The sequence below is a fragment of the Boleophthalmus pectinirostris genome, unplaced genomic scaffold, assembly GCF_026225935.1.
Source record: "Boleophthalmus pectinirostris isolate CB_2022bp ecotype Guang Dong unplaced genomic scaffold, ASM2622593v1 HiC_scaffold_2, whole genome shotgun sequence".
Taxonomy (NCBI): Eukaryota; Metazoa; Chordata; class Actinopteri; order Gobiiformes; family Gobiidae; genus Boleophthalmus; species Boleophthalmus pectinirostris.
In genome coordinates this window covers 42,704,215-42,726,482 of record NW_026571152.1, presented here as the reverse complement: position 1 = coordinate 42,726,482, position 22,268 = coordinate 42,704,215, and the positions used below count along the sequence as shown (strand labels likewise).

Here is a 22,268-nt window from a genome sequence, read left to right as displayed (position 1 = left end):
CCAGACCAAGTTACAGATCAGATTGAGGTTTAGTAGACCTGGTCTAGACCTGGTCTAGACCTGGTTTAGTCCTTGCTTAGACGTGGGTTGGTTCTGGTTTAGTCCTCATTCAGTTCTGGTTTGGTCCTTGTTTAGACCTGGTTTAGACCCGGTTTAGACCTTGTTTAGACCTTGTTTTTGTCCCGGTTTTGACCCGGTTTTGACCTGGTTTAGACCCGGTTTAGACCTGTTTTAGTCCAGGTTTAGACCTACTTTAGTTCTGGTTTAGTTCTGGTTTAGTCCTTGTTTAGTCCTTTTTGGTTTAGACCCGGTTTAGACCTGTTTTAGTCCAGGTTTAGACCTACTTTAGTTCTGGTTTAGTTCTGGTTTAGTCCTTGTTTAGTTCTTGTTTAGACCCGGTTTAGACCTGGTTTAGACCCGGTTTAGACCTGGTTCAGTCCTAATTTATTCCTGGTTTAGTCCTCTTTTAGACCTGGTTTATTTTTTGTCTGGAATATTCCACAGTATGGCTTTAAAACTTTGTCTCTTCATGGAGACCAAACCAGACCAAGTTCCAGGTCAGATCTGTGGAGAGGCGACTCCGCTCACAGTCACAATGTTTGTTTTTCTCTGTATTTTTGAGTTTTAAATCCACCTGTAACTGAATAAATGTAAAGTCGAGCTGTTTAAAGTCACACTGTGGAACATTTGAAGCAGAGCGATGACGTCTCCATGGAAACAAGAAGCCAAAAAGTTACATAATGCACCTTTAAGCTCCGTTATAACGCTGTTCTCTCCTCAAAAACAAAACTTTTCAGTAGAAATTGTCAATTCCAGAAACGCTGAAATGATCCAAATGATTCTAGTGAAGGTGTGTGGAGTTTAAAAACACAGTGGAGCATTTCCTGTATCACTGCATGACATCACAAGGTGGAACAGGGTGTTTTCGGATTGAGAGTTATGAGAACTTGGCCTAAAAATGCAGGATTTATGTGTTAAACGTGAGAGTGAAACAAAAACAAAACACAACTCCAGACGTTTGTGACCAAAAATGCAGTTGTAATTTCAGGATTATTATTTAAATTTCCAATATAAAGTTATTATTCTCATTGAAAAAAAAACTGGATACACAATACTGATTTTGATACCACAATAACAAACAAAACTCCATTATGTTTTGCGATGTCGTTTTCATAATGACATAATGACTGGATGTGTTTAATATTAGAATGTGGTCAGAGACTCGCCCTGTGAACGTTTAAACACACCCACGTTCACCCACGCTCAGGGTTTTTCTACTTTCTCTGTTTAAAATACAAACACAAGACATCAAATATATGAAATAAAACTTAGGGAATCATGTAGTGAAGAAAAAAAAGTCCAATAATTCTGCTATTTTTATGTGTTTTTTAATGTTTTCTTTTCAAATCCTCAAAATGGCCGCTTGTTGCTTTGGCAAAAAATATTTACTCGGACTCAATCTTGACTTAGTCTTGCTCCTCTCGGTCTCGGTTCGGTCTTGTTCGACTCTCTTGTCTCGGGTCTTGTCTCGGACTCGTCTTGTCTCGGACTCGGTCTTGTCTCGGACTCGGTCTCGGTCTTGTCTCGGACTCGGTCTTGTCTCGGACTCGGGCTCGGTCTTGTCTCGGACTCGGTCTGGACTCGGTCTGGTCTCGGACTCGGTCGTCTGGTCTCGGACTCGGTCTTGTCTCGGACTCGGTCTGGTCTCGGACCCGGTCTTGTCTCAGACTCGGTCTTGTCTCGGACTCGGGCTCGGTCTTGTCTCGGACTCGGCTCGGTCTTGTCTCGGACTCGGGCTCGGTCTTGTCTCGGACTCGTCTGTCTCGGGGCTCGCTCGTCTTGTCTCGGACTCGGGGCTCGGTCTTGTCTCGGGCTCGGTCTTGTCTCGGCTCGGTCTTGTCTCGGTCTCGGGTCGGTCGTGTCTCGGACTCGGTCGTGTCTCGACTCGGTCGTGTCCGGACTCGGTCTTGTCTCGGACTCGGTCTTGTCTCGGACTCCTCGGTCTTGTCTCGGGCTCGGTCTTGTCTCGGACTCTCGGACTCGGGCTCGGTCTTGTCTCGGCTCGGTCTTGTCCTCGGTCTCGGTCTTGTCGACTCGGGCTCGGTCTTGTCTCGGACTCGGTCTCGGTCTTGTCTCGGGCTCGGTCTTGTCTCGGACCGGTCTTTGTCTCGGCTCGGTCTTGTTCTCGGACTCGGGCTCGGTCTTGTCTCGGACTCGGGCTCGGGTCTTGTCTCGGACTCGGGCTCGGTCTTGTCTGGGCTTGGTCTTGTCTCGGACTCGGTCTTGTCTCGGACTCAGTCTTGTCTTGGTCTCGGACTCGGTCTGGTCTCGGTCTCGGGCTCGGGTCTTGTCTGGGCTTGGTCGTTGTCTCGGGCTCGGTCTTGTCTTGGACTCGGACTCGGTCTTGTCTCGGACTCGGGCTCGGTCTTGTCTCGGACTCGGTCGGTCTCTGGGCTCGGTCTTGTCTCGGGCTCGGTCTTGTCTCGGTCTCGGCTCGGGTGTCTCGGACTCGGTCGTGTCTCGGACTCGGTCGTGTCCGGACTCGGTGTCTCGACTCGGTCTTGTCTCGGACTCGGTCTTGTCTCGGACTCGGGTCGGTCTTGTCTCGGACTCGGCTCGGGTCTCGGACTCGGGCTCGGTCTTGTCTCGGACTCGGGCTCGGTCTTGTCTCGGACTCGGGCTCGGTCTTGTCTCGGACTCGGGCTCGGTCTTGTCTCGGACTCGGGTCTTGTCTCGGACTCGGGCTCGGTCTTGTCTCGGACTCGGGCTCGGTCTTGTCTCGGACTCTCGGTCTTGTCTCGGGCTCTGTCTCGGTCTTCTCGACTCAGTCTTGTCTTGGTCTCGGACTCGGTCTGGTCTCGGTCTCGGGCTCGGTCTTGTCTTGGGCTTGGTCGTGTCTCGGGCTCGGTCTTGTCTTGGACTCGGACTCGGTCTTGTCTCGGTCTCGGTCTTGTCTTGGACTTGGTCTTGTCTCAATGTCAAAATGAAAAATCAGATAATGATTAGTTTTTTTTTTCAGTTTTCAATTTTGTGTTTAAATGAATAACGGCCTGAACCAGGACTAACACAGGACTAAAACAGGACTAAACCGGTCCCGGTGGTCCCGGTCTCAGTCTCGGTCTCAGTTCTGGTCTGGCCCCGGTCTGAAGTCCTGATCTCAGTCCCAGTCTCAGTCACCCAGTCTTTTACCGGTCTCAGTCCGAGTCTCAAGTCCCGGTCTCAGTCCCGGTCTCAGTCCCGGTCTCAGTCACCCAGTCTTTTACCGGTCTCAGTCCCGGTCTCAGTCCCGGTCTCAGTCCCGGTCTCAGTCCCGGTCTCAGTCCCGGCCTCAGTCCTGGCCTCAGTCCTGGCCTCAGTCTGGTCTGGCCTCAGTCCTGGTCTGGTCCCGGACCTGGTTTAGTCCTGGTTCAGTCCATATGCAGCCCAAAAGTCCAGCTTCGCAGTTTAAGTCACGTAAACAGGAAACGGCCGTTATCCGTTTTTTTTCCATTTTTCATTTAAACACAAAACTCAAAAACTGAAAAAACGAATCATTATCTGTGTTTTTCATTTTGGTTTTGGAGACAAATAATGAAGAAAGTAGTTGTTTTTTTATTTTATTTCATTTCATTTCATATTGAAAAACAAATAAACGAATGACACACAGATTCAGTTTTGTTTTATTTCTGTTTATTTTTCAGCTTTGGTCATTTTTGCAGATGAGAGTTTAGTTTCATTGTGGGTTTTAGTTTGAAATAATGTGTATTTTTATTTAATTATCTGAGTTTGAGAGCATTTTAAACTCTCTGACATGTGATTTTTGTGACATGTTTTCTTTAATAATCTGTATTTCTTTATTTATTTATGACCTAAAACCAATAATGTCGTATACTACATTAAATATTGTACTTTTCCACGGTGGTTTCTGACGTTTTCCTCTTGTGTTTTGCAGGAGGAGCTGAGTCATAACAGGTGAGTGAACTTTGAGCTGCTTTGCATGTGTGAGCGGAGTCGACCTTTGCATAAAACTGTCGCAATCAAAAAAAGAAGAGTCACTGTCTGCACCGCGGAAACATTTACATAAAACGTCCGAGCAAAACTAAAAAACGCAAAACCGTCTCGAAAGGCGCTTTGTGTAACTTTAATTTTTCCCTGGAGGCTCCGTCAAATACTTTTATTTACAGAGTTGTTGTTGCTTTTTCTGGAATTTTCTCTCTGTTTTTGGTTTCTTCCACCTCAGCTCGTTTGACTTTTCAGTTCAGAAGTTAGTTTGGAAATTCCAGGGCTGAAATTATTCAAATTTGGCCGAGAGCGAGAGGCCGCATGTCTGACACTCCTGGTCTCTGTAGTTTAGTTTTTGTTTGTTTGTTTTTTTAGCTGTTGCTGCATCATAACTCTTCATTTAAACCACAGGTGTCAAACATACGGCCCGGGGGCCAGATCCGGCCCTCCAAGACCTTTAATCTTGCCCTCGGCTGATTTTCTACTAAAATATTTGAATTATATTTTTATTAAAATCTTGTTAATTTTCTGTGGTGTTTATCACAGCAGCGTCTCCAGCGTCTCTGTACGTGGCCCCTCCCACCAGAGCAGCACAAATGAAGACTTGTCTCTTTCCAAACGCTCTTAAAGGACGATCGTTTTGACTGTTGACCGTGACACCCTCATCAGAAAAATGTCCAACATGAGAAAAGTGGAGCCGAGTGCAGGATTTTACAACAAAAATTGAATTATTTCTATTTGCATACGAGTGAAAGTTAAAACTTTGTGTTGAAATTGGATTTTCCTTAAAGTTTCAGGTTGTTCATAATATTATAATATTTTGTAAAAGAAAGAGTTCATCAATTAAAAAAGATTTCTGTAATAGATTTGTGTTTCTCTGCACAAATATTTGAACTTATTGTTATTTTTGGGGTTTATATGACATGAGTTTTCTGATCCGGACACTTTGGGATCAGAGTCGGTTGGACACGACCCCCGGAACAAAATGAGTTTGACTCTCCTGATTTAAACAAAGAGACTTATAATTCGATCTATTGTGATGGTCCACGATGTTATTGTGAGAACTTTGACGATACGATATCTCGATATTGTTACATCCGTACTTGGAACGTCTTATCCCGTTTTTATTTTCATAGATCCTCGCTCTGATCTCGCTCTAGCTGCTGTCTCCGATCGGTCAGAACCGGTCCGAGGTTTACGTGACGTCACAAAGTGGGCGGGGTGATCTTATATTGCGGAATGAACGCGGAATAAACAGTATTTTCCCGAGCGCAGGCCTCTGAAAACAACACGACGGCGCGTTTTGGTTCATCTCGGGATCTGATGAGAGGCTCCATTGTCCATTCATTGTGCCGCGTCTTTGTTCACGGGGGAACCGGCTGAAGTTTGGACAAGTCCCCCGGTTCTGTTCGGGCTCATTAAGGCTGTTTTCCTCCAGCCTCGCCCCCCGTTTTCCCCTTTTTACTGGATAATTAGTCCGTCTATTGTCTCGGTAATGACGCTCTGTGCTGCTCCTCTCGGTGTCCGGGCCGGGGAAGCCTCTGCTCGACGGGGACAGTTTTGTTTGTGGGAATCGTGTTCTGTTCCAGGGACAAAGGTTGGTTTCTGTGGGAGTTTTGGGTGGACACAGACACAAAGACACAGGCTCGTACTTGTGCCCGGGACAGAACGACGGACGGGGAAGACGAGTGACCTGGTTAGAAGAGCGTGTCTCATTAAAGCCTCAGGTGCTGGAGGAGGATCGTACGAATTTAACCGCTGAACGCTGGAATTTAGAGCAGAATATGAAGAACGCAGTGATGAAACCTGGACTAAAGCCTGTACGTCCATTTATTAACCATTTATTCAATTATTGGTCAGTTGAGTCTAAAGGCTGTTCAGACCTGGAATCAAGAGTCCGGTCCTGGTCCTTTCCCGAAACAATGGACCAGACTTTAGTGTTTTTATTATGTAAAAACATCAGCGGAGGAGATCAGATGGTCTAGTCCTGGTCTAGGCCTGGTTTAGTTCTGGTTTAGTCCTGGTCTAATTCTTGTCTGGTCCTGGTCTAATTCTGGTCTGATCCTGGTCTAGTCCTGGTCTAGTCCTGGTCTAGTCCTGGTCATGTCCTGGTTTAGTCCTGGTCCGGTTCTGGTCCGGTTCTGGTCTAGTCCCCTCGTCTGGTTCCGGTCTAGTCTTGGTTTAGTGCTGGTCTGGTCCTGGCTTAGTCCTGGCTTAATCCTGTTCTAGTCCTGGTTTAGTTCTGGTTTAGTCCTGCCCTGGTCCTGGTCTAGTCCTGGTCTGATCCTGGTCTGATCCTGGATTAGTCCTCGTATAGTCCTGGTTTAGTCCTGGTCTTGTCCTGGTTTAATCAGAGTCTGATCCTGGATTAGTCCGGGTCTAATTCTGGTCTAATTCTGGTCTAATTTGGTCTAATTCTGGTCTGATCCTGGTCTGATCCTGGTCTAGTCCTGGTCTGGTCCTGGTCTAGTCCTGGTCTAGTCCTGGTCTGGTCCTGGTCTGGTCCGGGTCTGGTCCGGGTCTGGTCCGGGTCTGGTCCTAGATTAGTCCCGGTTTAGTCCCGGTTTAGTCCCGGTCAAGTCCCGGTCATGTCCTGGTTTAGTCCTGGTCCGGTTCTGGTCTAGTCCTCGTCTGGTCCCGGTCTCGTCTTGGTTTAGTGCTGGTCTGGTCCTGTCTTAGTCCCGGTTTAGTCCCGGTTTGGTCCTGGTTTAGTCCCGGTTTGGTCCACATAAACTTTACAAACAAACTTGACGCTCTGGTGTGAACGAGTCTTGATCTAATCCACATTTCACAAACAGTTTCCAAAATGCTGCACAAATACAACAACAACAACAACAATAAAACGATCAAATAAACGCTCACATTTAATCACACTAATCTTAAAATAATAAAACCAGTCAAATAAAATAAGAGCAAAGTCACAGAATAGCAGTAAATAAAGCCAATAAAATGCATTAAAAATAAATAAAATGCTGTAAATAAAAGACACAGAGGAGCAGACAACTCGGGCGGTGAGAGTTAAAGTGGGACTTAAAGGGACAGTCCAGAGTTTTGGACATCGGGCCTCGTTTCCTCGTGAACCAGAGACACTTTTTAAATATTCCATCCAGTCCTTGTATTTTCAATATATTATTTTTGTTTTTTGTTTGAGTTATACAATACACAAAAAAGAAAACAGCTGAAAAACAAAAACACCGCGCCCACCCCGCTCACCCACAAAAAAAAAAAAAAAAAAAAGGGGGGAGGATGTTTCTCACAAGTCGTTCACACAGATACACAGACGTCAGTTGAGGCGACATTCACATAATCCAAGTCAGGCTGCCATAGTCTAACAAGTCTTATAAGTCCAGTGTTGGGAGTAACGTGTTATAAAAGTAATGAATTACAGTAATGCATTGCTTTTTGCTGTAACGCAGTAATGTAAGACATTACAGGGGAAAAAATAGTAATATTTTACTCGGTACAAATGTGAGTAACGCGCGTTACAATGTTTTTTTAACATGGATCGAAGTGGTGTGTTTTTCTTCATACAAATTCGCTAAAATCACCGCGATATCAGCAGCGGGGAAACGCCGGAGACGTGGCCGCGTAGATCTTCAGGTAACCGCGGGGAAAGGACCGACACAGAACTCTACGCTGTTTAGACCTGGCTTAGACCTGGGTCAGTTCTGGTTTAGACCTGGTTTACAGTCGTCCGAAGTGCTGTATGTTTGCAAGTTTTCTCCCCGACAAAAACCACAACGTCGACAAAACGTTCTGCACTGACAAAGGCTCCTGCGCTCGCACCCAAAAGGCAGAGGAAGATGCTCACTATCGCACAAAAAGTTGGACTTATGGACACGCTGAAGGAAGGTAGAAGTTACGCGCTGTAACAGACTCTTGCACCGGGTCTTGTACCTGCAAATAGTTGCTGAAATCAGGGCCGCGAGCCCGAGCAGCAGGGTCCATAAAGAGCGATCGGGCGACAGCCGCTCTTACCTCCATGAGGTGTGGAGCAGAGCCGCTCCTTTCTCCTGCGTCACCTTCGAGCCCGTCCTGACAGTGAGTCCTGTTTTAGTCCTAGTTCAGTTCTGGTTTAGTCCTGTTTTAGTCCTAGTTCAGTCCTGGTTTAGTTCTCCTCTTCAGTCCTGGAATCAGTCCGAGGTTAGTCCTGTTATAGTCCTGGTTCAGTCCTGGTTCAGCTCTGGTTTAGTCCTGGTTTAGACCTGGTTTAGACCTGGTTTAGTCCTGGTTCAGTCCATATACGGCGCAAAAGTTCAGCATCTTCGCAGTTATTTTGGTGAGAGTAACTTAAAGTAATGCAATAGTAATGTAACGCCTTACATTTTAAATGCAGTAATATTGTAATGTCACGAATTACTTTGAAATGACAGTAATAAGTAATAAATAACACATTACAGTTTTAAAGTAACTTGCCCAACAGTGTATAAATCCAAGTGATCTTTTCCAAAGTCACACAGTTGTTCATTTCTGAATCAGATTTCCAGGTGACTGCACTGCAATAGTAGGTTTTACGTGAACTCCTTTAGTCTGTCTACATCTCCAAAGCCCAAAACTACGGCTCGACCGATATTATCAGCTGATATGGGCTCTTGGAGACATATTAGACCTAAATCTTGCCGATCTGGGTCGATAGTCCACGTGGGCAGGTCATACGTCGTTATAAAGCTCAGACTCTCTACATTATGTCCATTTAATCCAATTTACAGGCAGATAAATGTCTGAATATGTGGCAACACTTCAGTAATTTGTCTGTGACGCCTGTTCACACACGCAGCTGCTGTCAACATGCTGGATTATATTATTTTTACGGATGATTATTTTGAGTCAGGATTAAAAGGACGCTTATTAGTGCAGACTTGTGATCTGAGAGGAGCCTGTGTGAGGCTGAGTGTTGCAGATGTGTCGGTTTTGAAGTTAGTTTTGGTTCTTTCTCGTTGTTGATCTGCTGTAGCTCCACATAAACACTCTGTTTCTTCTTATTTCTTATTTTATTTATTTGTAAAGGGTCAGTACATATTAATGAACATTAAAAATGTAAATATGTAAAGATTATAGCCAACGTGGCTAATTTCCATCTTCAGTCCCTCGGCAGATTGATGTAAAATCATCTATAGGACAAGGAAAAGTACAGCAACAATCATACAAAAGTGCACAACACCAACACACTCACTGTACACACAATTAGTTTCAAACCGTTTATTTGAAGTTCAAAGTCAGAAGTTTAATGTCACAGTTCTGCCTTTTTGTTTGTTTTCCCCAGTCCAGCTCTGTTTGTCAGTCCATTCCGGTCCACCTTTTGCTGCCTTCCTCCCTTTTCCTGCAGCTGCCTCTCATTCCATAATCAGCCCAGGCCAGTCTGTATATACTCCCTCTACTCAGTCTTTGCCAGATTGTCAACCTGTAAAGACAGACACTCAAGCTCCTGAAATCTGAAAACCCTGTGTTCCCTGAATCTGTTCTGTTTGTGACCTCTGCAATTCTGTGTTTCCCTGTTTGCTTTCCCTGTTCCTGAGTTTATTCCCAGTCTGTTTTTTACCAGTGTATTTCCCAGTCTTGGAAGATATTTTCGTTCACATTTAAGATCATATATTCCTCTGTTATATTTTCAGTCTGAGTTGTCATTATAAACATTTCCTGTTATAGGACACTTTCAGTTATTCAAATAAGACTTTGTTTGCCTGAGTACTTGTGTTGCATTTGAGTCCAATTTACCGGCGTGATATTTAAGAATTAAGCCAAGAGTTAAACCAACAACCCCTCAAAATAAAAGAAAATATGAATTGGTTAAACATGGTGACATATTTGACCATTGAATAACCACTGTTTTAAAGCTTTAGAAAATGCTGCCAGTGTTGAAAGTTCTCGTACATGAGCTGCTCTGTGTTCCATGTTTGAGCAGCTCGATAAGCAAAAGAGGGTTGTCCAAAGGTACTTTTCCTAAATGGCACAGAGCAGTCGCCTCTAGAGCCTTCCTCTTACATTGTTCTAGTGTAAAGTGACTCTAGTGTCTGCACATGTGACTGGACCTGCACTGATGTAAATGAGCTTTGAACAGAGGTGTGAATGATCGGCATTTACGCCTCTAATTACCGCACATTTACGATAACGCTAAAGGCTGATAGCGGTAGTTTTTACTTTGTTTACAGACTTGAATGTGTTGCAAAAACACCATTAGTCCGACCTTCTGTCTTTAAATATGACGTAAAAACGCAGAATAACAATAAATGTTGCCTAAACAAACACAATTTAAAATCCAGTAGAGCCAGACTTAAGTTATATAATCAACTGAAGGGAATTTTTACATCACTAAATATATCGACTTTTATATCGACTGTCAGCTCCTCCAACTCCCGTTTTATTGGGATCATATTGGCCACAAAAAAAAAAAAAAAAAACATCGGTCGAGTGCTGCTCAAAACACTCTACGAATATTTATTATATTATATGCACAAACTCTTGGATGTTTTCAGTCGTACATAAAATGTGCTGTGTGAATTTTATGAATTGGAATATGAACTGAAAAGTTAGGACATCAAGAATTACAGTCACCAAATGAAAATTTACGATTACACTTTCTTCAGTACGAATACAAATTCACAAACGCGACTCGACGGTCAAAAATACAACATCACTTCACAGACAGAAGAAACATCGATCGAGATGCTGGACTAAAATAGGACTGAACCAGGACTCAACCAGGACTGAGTGTTGGGACGGGCCTGGAGGTGCGCCCGCGTAGACCGTCAGGTGACCACAGGCAAAAGGCCAGAGGTCGGCACCTCACAGAGCAAAGTGCAGTCGTGGCCCGATCGCACTTTACGGACACACTGCTCCACGGGCTCAGGGTTCTCCCTCTCTCTCAAGTCCTGGTTTTGTCCTGGTTTTGTCCTGGTTTTGTCCTGGTTTTGTCCTGGTTTTGTCCTGGTTTTGTCCTGGTTTGTCCTGGTTTTGTCCTGGTTTTGTCCTGGTTTAGACCTGGTTTAGACCTGGTTTAGACCTGGTTTAGACCTGGTTCAGTCCTGGTTCAGTCCTGGTTCAGTCCTGGTTCAGTCCTGGTTCAGTCCTAGACTGGACGGCCGTTCTGGGCTTTTCCAGAACGCACAGATTGCCAGTCCGCCCCTGGGTGTTCTTCATGTATGTCTATTGGCGGAATGTTATTTCTAAACTAGGACTACGTCAGGTCTAAACCAGGACTGAACTAAGACTAAACCCGGACTACATCAGGTCTAAACTAGGACTAAAACAGGACTACAGACTTGAATGTGATGTAAAAAGACCACTAGGCTGACCTACCGTCTTTAAATATGACATAAAGAGACAAAATAACAATAAATGTTGCCTAAAAAAAAATATTAAAAAATTTAAATCCATTTGAGCCAAACCTAAGTTTTATAATCAACTGAAGATTTACACTGAATTTTTACATCACTAAATATATCAGCTTTTATATCGACTGTCAGCTCCTCCAACTCCCGATTTATTAGTGTCATTAATGTCAAAAAAAAAAAAACATTGGTTGAGTGCTGCTTAAAACACTCCATGTATTTTAGTTCATTAAGGTTGGAAACTGTAGAACTGAAAAAGACCCAGATGATTCTAGTGAAGGTGTGTGGAGTTTAAAAACACAGTGGAGCACCTGCTGTATCACCACATGACATCACAAGGTGGAACAGAGTGTGTTCTGTGTGTGAGCGCAGCCTCAATGTGCCGGGTTTGTGCGTTGTTAAACGTGTGAAAGAGGAAACCGCATTCCCAGAAGCGTCACAAACTCTTTCATGTTCATGTAATGACTCTCGATGAACAGAACCGCCGCACGTTTGTTGTTGTGTTTGTTTACGGCCACAAAATTAATGCGCAATTCCAGGAAGACGCTCCGGAATCACGTTCTTCCGTGCGTCCCGGAGCTCTGAGCTGATCTGCTCTGACAGATTCTTGTCAGTTCACACACCCATAAAACACACAGGCTCATAACAGGACAGGTTTCCCTCCGCCAGTGCACTCTCTCTCCCCTCCACAGGCCAGTGTGCAACGGCTGAAATGTTCCACCCTATGGCATTAAACTTATCTAACTGTGGCCGGTTTTATACGTCAAACCTGTATTGATGCTGTCAGAAGAGTCTCCTCTCCACAGACTTTACCTGCAATTTGAATTAACAGATTCTTGTCTCTTCTCACGCCCAAAAAAAGACTTAAAATTAGTACAGATTTCCTTCACTTTTCTCTCTAAAGTCCAGTGTTCAATGGCTAAAATGTTCCACTCTATGGCTTTATAAACTCAACATAAATTTATCTAACTATGGCTGTTTTTGTAAGTCAGAAATATATTTTTAAACCTGTACTTATTGTCTCAGAAGAGTCTCCTCTCCACAGACTTTACCTGCAACTTACTTTGATTCTTTTCTCTTCAACTTTACTGGTTTCCTTCACTTTTCCCTCTAAAGTCCAGTGTTCAACGGCTGAAATAATCCACCCTATGGCTTTAAACTTATCCAACTGTGGGTGTTTTTATATGTCAGAAATGTCACACTTTTCATCTTCTCACACACTCAAAAAAATAGACATAATAGTACAGGTTTCCTTCACACAGTCCAAACTTTTTTCATCGAGGGCCACATTTCTAAACACAGATGAAGCAGAGGCTGATCGAGGTCATAGACTGGAGCTCAATACAGTGAATAATTGAAATATGTGCAAGTTTAAACACATTAGAATGAGCCATCAGTCTTTATTCATGCTAAAATCCTGAAATCCACACAATAAATATTAAATATTGGCTTTATCAAGGTAGATTTTCAAAAAACTTGTAGCATAAAGTTCATTTTTTAATTGATGCAAAGTCATTTGGGCCAATTCACCTGGAAGTCTGAGGGCCAAGAAAAATTTGTCTGAGGCCGCATTTGGCCCACGGGCCGTAGTTTGGACACGCCTGCTTTAAAGTCCAGTGTTCAACGGCTGAAATGTTCCACCTTATGTCATTAAACTTATTGAACTGTGTCAAAATATCTTGAAAAGCCTGTAATGATTCTCTCAGTAGAGTCACTTCTCCACAGACTTTACCTGGAACTTACTTCGACAGATTCTTGTCTCTTCAACTTTACTGGTTTCCTTCACTTTCCCTGTTCAACAGCTGAAAGTCTCATGTCGTATCAACATGGCTGTTTTTATATGTCAGAAATGTCACACTTCTCGTCCAAAAACATCCACTCTATGGCATTTAAACTTATATAACTGTGTAAAATATCTTTAAAAAAATCTGTATTCATTCTGTCAGAAGTGTCTCCTCTCCACAGACTTTACCTGTAACTTACTTCGACAGATTCTTGTCTCTTCAACTTTACTGGTTTCCTTCGCTTTCCCTCTAAAGTCCAGTATTCAGCAGCTAAAATGTTCCACTTTATGGCTTTATAAACTCAACATAAACTTATCCAACTATGGCTGTTTTAATAGTTTAGTTTAGTTTAGTTGAGTTTACTTATTTAGTGTCATGCACCATTTAGTTGGTGCCGAACCCGCATTGAATTATAAGACACATAAAACAATACACAGACAGATCACACTTCAAATATAAAGTGTCTCTTACGGAGGTTCCAGGATTTAAACATAAACTGAGCCAACTTAAAGGTTGTATGGAGGATTTTTTTTAGTTTCAAATTGTCAGTGAAAGTTTATAACACCATTACAGAGATGCAGCAGCCTTGTAATTATGATGACCAAAAAAAAAAAACAGAATGAAAATCTATCGACTGTGGACGTAGTGAGGCCAGATAAACATCAGCCAATAGATGACGAGGCTGCCTCATTTTCTGTTGGCTGTTGAGTTGTCAATCAAACTCCCTACGTTTCTAGTGTAACTGACTCACGGCGTGCAGGGATTACGTGGTTTATGCAGCGGTTCTTAGAGGGTTTTTCAAACTGTAGCTTCCTTGCAGTTCGCACAAAGTTTGTTGCGATGGCGGACGAGAATCCACGACCAGTTCGCCGCAAAAGAAAGTCAGTTTTTGAGGTCGCTGAAAGAAGAAGAGAAGGGGAAAAGGAGCGAAGACAAACTGAGGTGATTCTTGGAGATTTCTTCCAGCAATTGCGCAAATGAAGCAGATGAAGGGTCTAAAAACTGACGCGTCGGTCGCTAAATTATTTCCAGACAGGTCACTTCAACAGTAATTCTGAACATGCACTGGATGTAAACAAGCGTGATTTCTAGAGTAAAGAGGCGGGAGGAGATGTTTCTCCTGAGGCTGTGGAGGAGGAAGGAGGCGTCACACATGCACAACATTTGAAAAAGGACTGTTGCTGTATTTCTTTTCGCTTAAAAAATCCTCTATACAACCTTTAACACAAATACTCTAGTCTCTCCTCATCAGACGCAGCAACAAACACCAAAACACATTTGACACAACTGACAGAAGAACTGACAGAAGAACTAAGAACTGACAGAAGAACTGACAGAAGAACTGACAGAAGAACTGATAGAAGAACCGACAGAAGAACCGACAGAAGAACCGACAGAAGAACCGACAGAAGAACCGACAGAAGAACTGACAGAAGAACTGACAGAAGAACTGACAGAAGAACTGACAGAAGAACTGCTCATGATACAAAGGACAGTAAAACAGAAAATGCATTTCATTTCAAGTCGCACAGACACATGAGCTCCTCCTCTGGGGCTGATGGAAGCGTCTCGTCTCCAGAGGCAGAGTCCCACACCTCAGCTGGACACATACTGACCTCTGACCTCTGCTCAAGTTCAGAGTGACATATGACTCGGGACCAAAACTAAAATATATGTTCTTAATTTAGGTTTACGTAAAATTTAAGTAAGTAAAATCTTACACTAGTGCTCGTTTCCTTCACATTCCTTCTAAAGTCCAGTGTTCAACAGCTGAAATGTTCCATCTACAATCGAACTATGAGTGTTTTTGTATGTCAGAAATATCTTTAAAAAACTACACAAATTCTGTTAGTTTTCCTCAACAACATCATATAACAGCACAAGTTTCCTTCACTTTTCCCTCTAAAGTCCAGTGTTCAGCAGCTGAAATGTTCCACCCTGTGGCATTAAACTTATATAACTGAGTGTTTTCATACATCAGAAATATCTTTAAAAATAGGGCTGTGCAAAAATATTGATATATATATATTGTATCGTTTAATGTGATGATACAGTATCGATATCGTGGCTGCTGTATCGATATATCAAGAGTATTTTGGGTATATTTTCACTAGAGCCCGACGATATATCAGCGGCCGATATTATCGGCTGATATGAACATGGAGGCATATTGGTTATCGGCGATATGCTTGCTGATTGGGCCGATATTTCACTGGCATTGATACCTCGTTATAAACTTAGACTCTTACATTCTGTTCATTTAATCCAATTTACAGACAGATAAATGTCTAAATTGTCTCCACATCAGTATTTATCTACAGTCATTGTCTGTGTGTCGTACTGTTGAACACACCACAGAGTCGCGTCACTCACGTGTGTTTGTTTACACCTGCAGACACAGATCCAACACTGAGATTATAATCTTTTTCGGACATCGGTTTGTCAGGGTTAAAAGACATTTATTAGTGCAGATTTGTGATGTGAAGAGGAGCCGTGTGAGTTGTTGATAATATGTCGACAGCTAGCTGATTAGTTAGCGTTTAGCTGTTGTGTCTCTCACACATAAACCTGTTTTCTATTGGCTATTGTAAAGTGATATATTGCCGTAATTGCTACTGGACAGTATTGATGTAAAACTGTATGACGTGTGATTAAATTTCACATATCATTAATTAGTGCATTTACGCTAAAGGCTATAGCGATTGTTTATTTACTCTCTAGTAGTGATGATCGTAAAAGCGCCTCTTAGATCCGGCTCTTTGAAGTGAACGACGGGAGCCTATCCTTAATGGGAGTCGTGTTTCTTTCTCTCACTTTTTTCTCTTCACGTCGCGTTCAGACTCAGTTTGACAGCGACAGCGGCTAAAAACTAAACTTTCAAAAAATGTATAGGGTAAAAAAAAACGTGCAAAATATATTCAGCATAAAATAAATAAACAGGACTATCTTGGGGTCGAGAAAGGGAGAGAGATAGAGATCGAGTCCCGACACTAGTCGTTAAGTTCTGTTTAGTCCTGTTACATGGTTTAGATCTGTTTCAGTCCTGGTTAGTCCGTTCAGTTCTGGTTTAGTCCTGCTTTAGACCTGCTTAGTCCTATAATATCATGTAAAGAGGCAGCTGCCTAAATCAGTTTATATCAGATATCAAGACTTCAGATCGTGATTATAGCTATGGGATTTTGTATTTCGGTATAATTTTCACTAATTATTTTGTTACAGCTACAGTTTTGTTGCTTGTTCAGAGGAAGAAATCTTTTTTTATTCAACACATTTGACATTTTCACTGTTTTGATGATTAAAATGGGCATTTTTCAGATGAACTTTACACAAAAAGTGGTTTAACAAAGACTTTTAGTATCGGAGCCATGATTTAGCTTTTGTTTTTTATTGAACCGTATCGAATCGATTTGAAATATATCGTATCAAACCGAAAGTGCACTGTATCGAGATATGTATCGTATCGGCAACTTCTTAATGAACGATACCCAGCCCTATTTAAAAACCTACACAAATTCTGTAAACTGTAGTATTAGTCGCAGTTTATTCTGTCATTTTGCAGCACTATAAAACCAAACAAAACGGCAAATTTAGATCGAAAAAATAAACACAAATTTCCAGAAAGACGCTCCGGAACTTGTATCTACGATCTAATTTTATTTGTCAGAAATATCTTTAAACATTCACCTAAAATCCTTTTGCTATTTCCCATGATGCACCCTGAGCCCGACAGTAGCAGTGAGCCTGAGCGCCTGTCACCTGTCACCTGTCAGCTGTCACCTGTCCTGTTTTAAAGCGGCAGGAGCGCGTGTACTCCTCAGGCTTACACGGGTTTAGTGCTCGAGCGAGTTCCTCCACTCACGAATGAGCTACTGTCTCACCGCGGCGTCTGCGAGGAGGAGGAGGGGGGCGTCTGCGGGAGGAGGAGGAGGGCGTCTGCGGAGGAGGAGGAGGGCGTCTGCGGAGGAGGAGGAGGAGGGCGTCTGCGGAGGAGAGAGGAGGGCGTCTGCGGAGGAGGAGGAGGGCGTCTGCGGGAGGAGGAGGAGGGCGTCTGCGGGAGGAGGAGGGCGTCTGCGGGAGGGAGGAGGAGGAGGGCGTCTGCGGGAGGAGGGGAGGGCGTCTGCGAGGAGGAGGGGGGGAGGGCGTCTGCGAGGAGGAGGAGGAGGGCGTCTGCGGGAGGAGGAGGAGGAGGGGGGGGGGTCTGCGAGGAGGAGGGGGAGGGCGTCTGCGAGGAGGAGGAGGAGGAGGAGGAGGGCGTCTGCGGGAGAGGAGGAGGAGGGCGTCTGCGGAGGAGGAGGAGGGGGCGTCTGAGGAGGGGAGGCGGAGGGGGGGCGTCTGCGGGAGGAGGAGGAGGAGGAGGGAGTCTGGCGTCTGAGGAGGAGGAGGGGAGGCGTCTGCGGGGAGGAGGAGGGGAGGGCGTCTGCGAGGAGGGAGGAGGGCGTCTGCGGGAGGAGGAGGAGGAGAGGCGTCTGCGAGGAGGAGGAGGAGGAGGAGGGCGTCTGCGAGGAGGAGGAGGGCGTCTGCGGGAGGAGGAGGGGAGGGCGTCTGCGGAGGAGGAGGGGGCGTTCTGCGGGAGGAGGAGGAGGGGAGCGTCTGCGGGAGGAGGAGGAGGAGGAGGGAGGAGGAGGGAGGGCGGGAGGAGGAGGGAGAGCGTCTGCGAGGAGGAGGAGGGGAGGGCGTCTGCGAGGAGGAGGGGGAGAGCGTCTGCGAGAGAGGGAGGGCGTCTGCGGGAGAGGAGGAGGGTGTCTGCGGGAGGAGGAGGGGAGAGCGGCGTCTGCGGAGGAGGAGGAGGAGGAGGGGAGGGCGTCTGCGAGGAGGAGGAGGGAGAGGGCGAGGAGGAGGTTCTGCGGGGAGGGGGAGGCGTCTGCGGGAGAGGAGGGAGGGCGTCTGCGCGGAGGAGGAGGGGAGGAGGGCGTCTGCGAGGTCTGCGAGGAGGAGGAGGGAGGGCGTCTGCGAGGAGGAGGGGAGGGCGTCTGCGAGGAGGGGAGGGCGTCTGCGGCTGGAGGAGGAGAGGAGGGGAGGGCGTCTGCGGGAGGAGGAGGAGGAGGAGGAGGAGGGCGTCTGCGGAGGAGGAGGAGGAGGAGGAGGAGGGCGTCTGCGGAGGAGGAGGAGGGGATGCGGGAGGGAGGGCGTCTGCGGGAGGAGGAGAGGAGGGAGCTGCGAGGAGGAGGAGGAGGGCGTCTGCGAGGGGAGGAGGTCTGCGGGAGAGGAGGAGGCGTCTGCGGGGAGGAGGAGGAGGCGTCTGCAGGAGAGGAGCGTCTGCGCGGGGGAGGGAGGAGGCGTCTGCGAGGAGGGAGGAGGGAGGCGTCTGCGAGGAGGAGGGGAGGGCGTCTGCGAGGAGGAGGAGAGGGCGTCTGCGAGGAGGGGAGGGGGTCTGCGAGGCAGGAGGGATTTGCGGGAGGAGGAGGGCGAAGGGTCCGTCTGCGGGATTTGGAGGACAGTTTGGGAGGGGACTTCATTAGTAGAGGTGTCCATAGGGTGAGGGGTATTTCTACTAAATTATTTTGTTCTACAGCTACAGTTTTTGTTTGTTCAGAGGAAAAAACTCATTTATGTGACACATTTGAACATTTCACTGTTTTGAGGACTGAAGTGTTTGTGAGGATTGAACTTTGCACAAGGAGTGATTTAACAAAGACTTAGTGCCACAGCCGATCTAGACTTTATTTAATTAAAGTGGTGAAGGGCGTCTCAAGGTGTGGATCGAAGGGCGTCTGCAACTTCTTAATGATACCAGCTCTGTCAACAAACTGTCATTTGTTTGAAAGTAAGTAAGTAAATCTTTATTTATATTGCACCTTTCACAGATTAAAAAAATCAGGCAGTGCAAACAGAAAAACATAAAAAACATAAACAAGAACGAAGAAGTACAGATACAGTCAACTAAAAGCCTGTCTAAAGAGCAGCTGCTTTTTAAAAGAGTTTATAGAGTCTGTCTCACGTAGAGCCGGGCAGGGCGTTCCATCATTTGGAGCCACAGCCTGAAAGCTCACGTCACCCCGAGTTTTAAATCGGGTCTTTGGGACCATCAAGAGGCTCTGACTGAGGACCAGTCTGCGCTCTGACCTGAGGAGTCGGGCGCAGTAAGTCACTGATGTACTGGGGCACCTGTCCGTTTAAAGTTCTGTAAGTTAAAACCAAAATGTTAAAATCAACACGGAGCTTAACAGGAGCCAGTGCAGTGAAGATAAAACAGGTGTAATGTGAGTTCGTCTGTTTGCTCCTGTTAAAAACCTTGCAGCCGCATTTTGTACAAGTTGCAGCCGTTTAAGAGTAGAAGCGTTAAAACAAGTAAAAAGAGAATTACAATAATCTAAACGAGATGAAATAAAAGAACGAACAATCATTTCAAGATCAGCATTTGATAACATTTTGTTTGGTTTGGTTGGTGAGTTTGGTTAAAATACAGAAAATCTGCTTAAAAAAACGACCAAAACAAAAAGAAAATGTGACTGTACTGACTCACGTGTTCGTCATGAATGGACCGAGTGCAGAACAGTTTTCTTAATCACGCACTTGTTTCACATTTTTATTATTACCAACCACCACAAACCGAGAGTGTCCCAGGTTTTAATTTTGAAAACCCGGTGACCCTGTTTATGCTGTGTCCCTCTCACTCTCAAATAACGTTTCAGCCACAAGTAAGAGTTGGTTTTTTGTTTAAACCTGCACATGTTACAAATATTTAAACCTGCACATACCTGCACGTTAAAATGTCTTTTGAAAAATGCCTGTATTTCAGTTTTTTTCAAGACTTCAAACAAAAATGTCCCGAGTCCTGCCTCACTCTGCTGCTTTGATCTGAGCGTCGGCAGTGAACCGTCATCACAGAAAATATTCAAAATGTTCCCAATGTTCACGAGCGAAAATTGTTGATAAAATAAATCTATTTTAAAGCTCCTATATCGCACAAAATGGACCCTTTCTCTGACTTTTTCACCATGGAGATGTTACTACTTCTTCTGGAATGCTCCACGGTATGACTTTAAACCTTTCTATCTCCATGGAGACCAAACCCAGACCAAGCTCCCAGGTCAGATCTGTGGAGAGGCGACCCCGCTCACAGTCAGAATTTTGTTTTTCGAGGTGTTTTTGAGCTATAAAACCTGCGTCTATAATTGAATAAAAGTAAAGTGGAGCTGTTTAATGTCACACTGTGGAACATTCCAGGCAGAGCAATGACGTATCCATGGAAACAAGCAGGTGACAGACCCTCTCTCCACCAGAAAAGTTACACAGTGCAGCTTTAAAGTATAACTCAGATGTTATGTTACCAGTGACTCTTTTCTCAAATACTTCTTACTTTTACTTGAGTAGTTTTTGCTTTAAACCACTACTTTGTACTTCAACTTCAGTAATATTATTCATTTTAAAGGTGCACTGTGGAACTTTTTCTATGCATATGTCATTTCTCAGTCTGGGATGTTCCGCAGTGTGACTTTAAACGGCTCTACTTGACGTTTATTCAATCACAGGTGGATTTAAAGCTCAAAAATACGGAGAAAAACAGACATTGTGACTGTGAGCGGGGTCGCCTCTCCACAGATCTGACCTGGAACTCTGTCTGGTTGGTCTCCATGACGATAGAAAGGTTTAATGAGCAGATTCCGTAGCCGCTGTTCCACCTCCGGGCGTCCGTCGTGTACGAGGAAGCGACATTTATATTCTGAGCCTTTATCACTCCTCAGTCACACAAATCTGCTTGAGTTTATCACCGTTTTATCTTTTTTGTCCGACGCGCTCGACTTCCTTATTGTGTTTTGTAATAACTTTTATCTGTTCTGACCAAGTTGTCGTAAATGATGCGTGTTTGGGAGCGTGGATAAGACGAGCTGTGATCTCTGGACAGTTTGTGTTGGAGAAAAACGTTTAGTATCAAATTACACGTGTAAAATCTCCAAAGGTCAGAGCTGATTTTAAAGTTTCAGGTGAATTCCAAGAGTAAATTTTTATTATCTTATTTTATTTATTAGATTTTATCCAGTTTAGTGTTTAAAATGCCTATGACAGATTTTTGATGATTCTCTAATTTTATTTTACTTTAACTTTTAGTTCTGGTACATTTGTTCTCATCTGGATTTTTTTCTTAATTTTGCGTTTAAAACTCCCCCAAATACAGATATGTCAAACTCAGGCCTGGGGGCTAAATTTGGCCCGCGATATAATTATATTTGGCCCGTGAGATCAAATTAAATCTATATTAGAGCTGCTGCTGCTGCACACAGATCGACTACAGAGACATGATTTATCTAAAATGTTGTTATTATTTTATCTTCTGTTTGTTCTGAATTCAGTGTTTAAGCAAAACTATGATTAAACATTTATTTGAATAAGAAAAGGTTTAACATTACATATGTCGAAAGAAGAGAAAACATGCAGATGTTGCTGAAATTTTTCAATAAATATTTAGTTTGGCCCACGACCTAGTCCCAGTTTTAAATTTTGGTCTCTGTCAATTTGAGTTTGACTCTCCTGATCTAAAATGTACATTTAAATTCATCATCAGTATTATTATCCTCTAAAATACAATTCATGAACAACATGAACATCAAGACAAATGTCATTAGTCAATCAAAAAACATTTACATTTATTAATTAATCAATTAATTTTCCTGACAATTAGTCAGAACGTTTTCAGTTTCAGACACTTCTGACCTAATACATCCTTTTTTCAGTACAACCTGTTATTTAACAATCTGCTGCTGGAGTTGTAGTTGTGTCATATGACTAATAAAAACTACAGAACCAGAAATACAAAAAAATTAAAAAATAAATAATAAACTAGAAAAGCAGTCAGAGAGCGCAGACCTCCGCCAAGGACTACCCCCATTTTTTATATAAATTATGATAAAATCCGTCTTCTGGATCAGATCCGGATCAGCCATTGTTGTCCCATTGTCCATCCCTGAGTCAAATTTCATGGGGTTTGGTCAATAATTAACCAAGATATTGAGAAACAAAATTTTTGGCCCCATTTACCACAATGTTAACTAAAATTTCAAAGTGATCCAGAATCCAGGATTTCTTCCGGATCAGCCCCAAAATGAAATCAGTTTTCCAACAAATCCTGAAAATTTCATCAAAATCGGTCCATAAGTTTTTGAGTTATGTTGCTAACAGACAAACAAACAAACAGACAAACAGACAAACACTGGCAAAAACATAACCTCCTTGGCGA

General features: G+C 44.0%; 1 protein-coding gene across 1 annotated transcript in view; it reads left to right on the top strand.

Moving 5' to 3' along the window:
• Nucleotides 1-22,268, top strand: part of LOC129409540 (pleckstrin homology domain-containing family G member 7-like) — a 55,979-nt gene that overhangs the window by 5,826 nt on the left and 27,885 nt on the right. Inside the window, exon 3 of the mRNA XM_055155929.1 lies at nt 3,932-3,951. Within this exon, the coding sequence (XP_055011904.1) occupies nt 3,932-3,951 (20 nt within the window). The remainder of the gene's footprint in view (nt 1-3,931; nt 3,952-22,268) is intronic.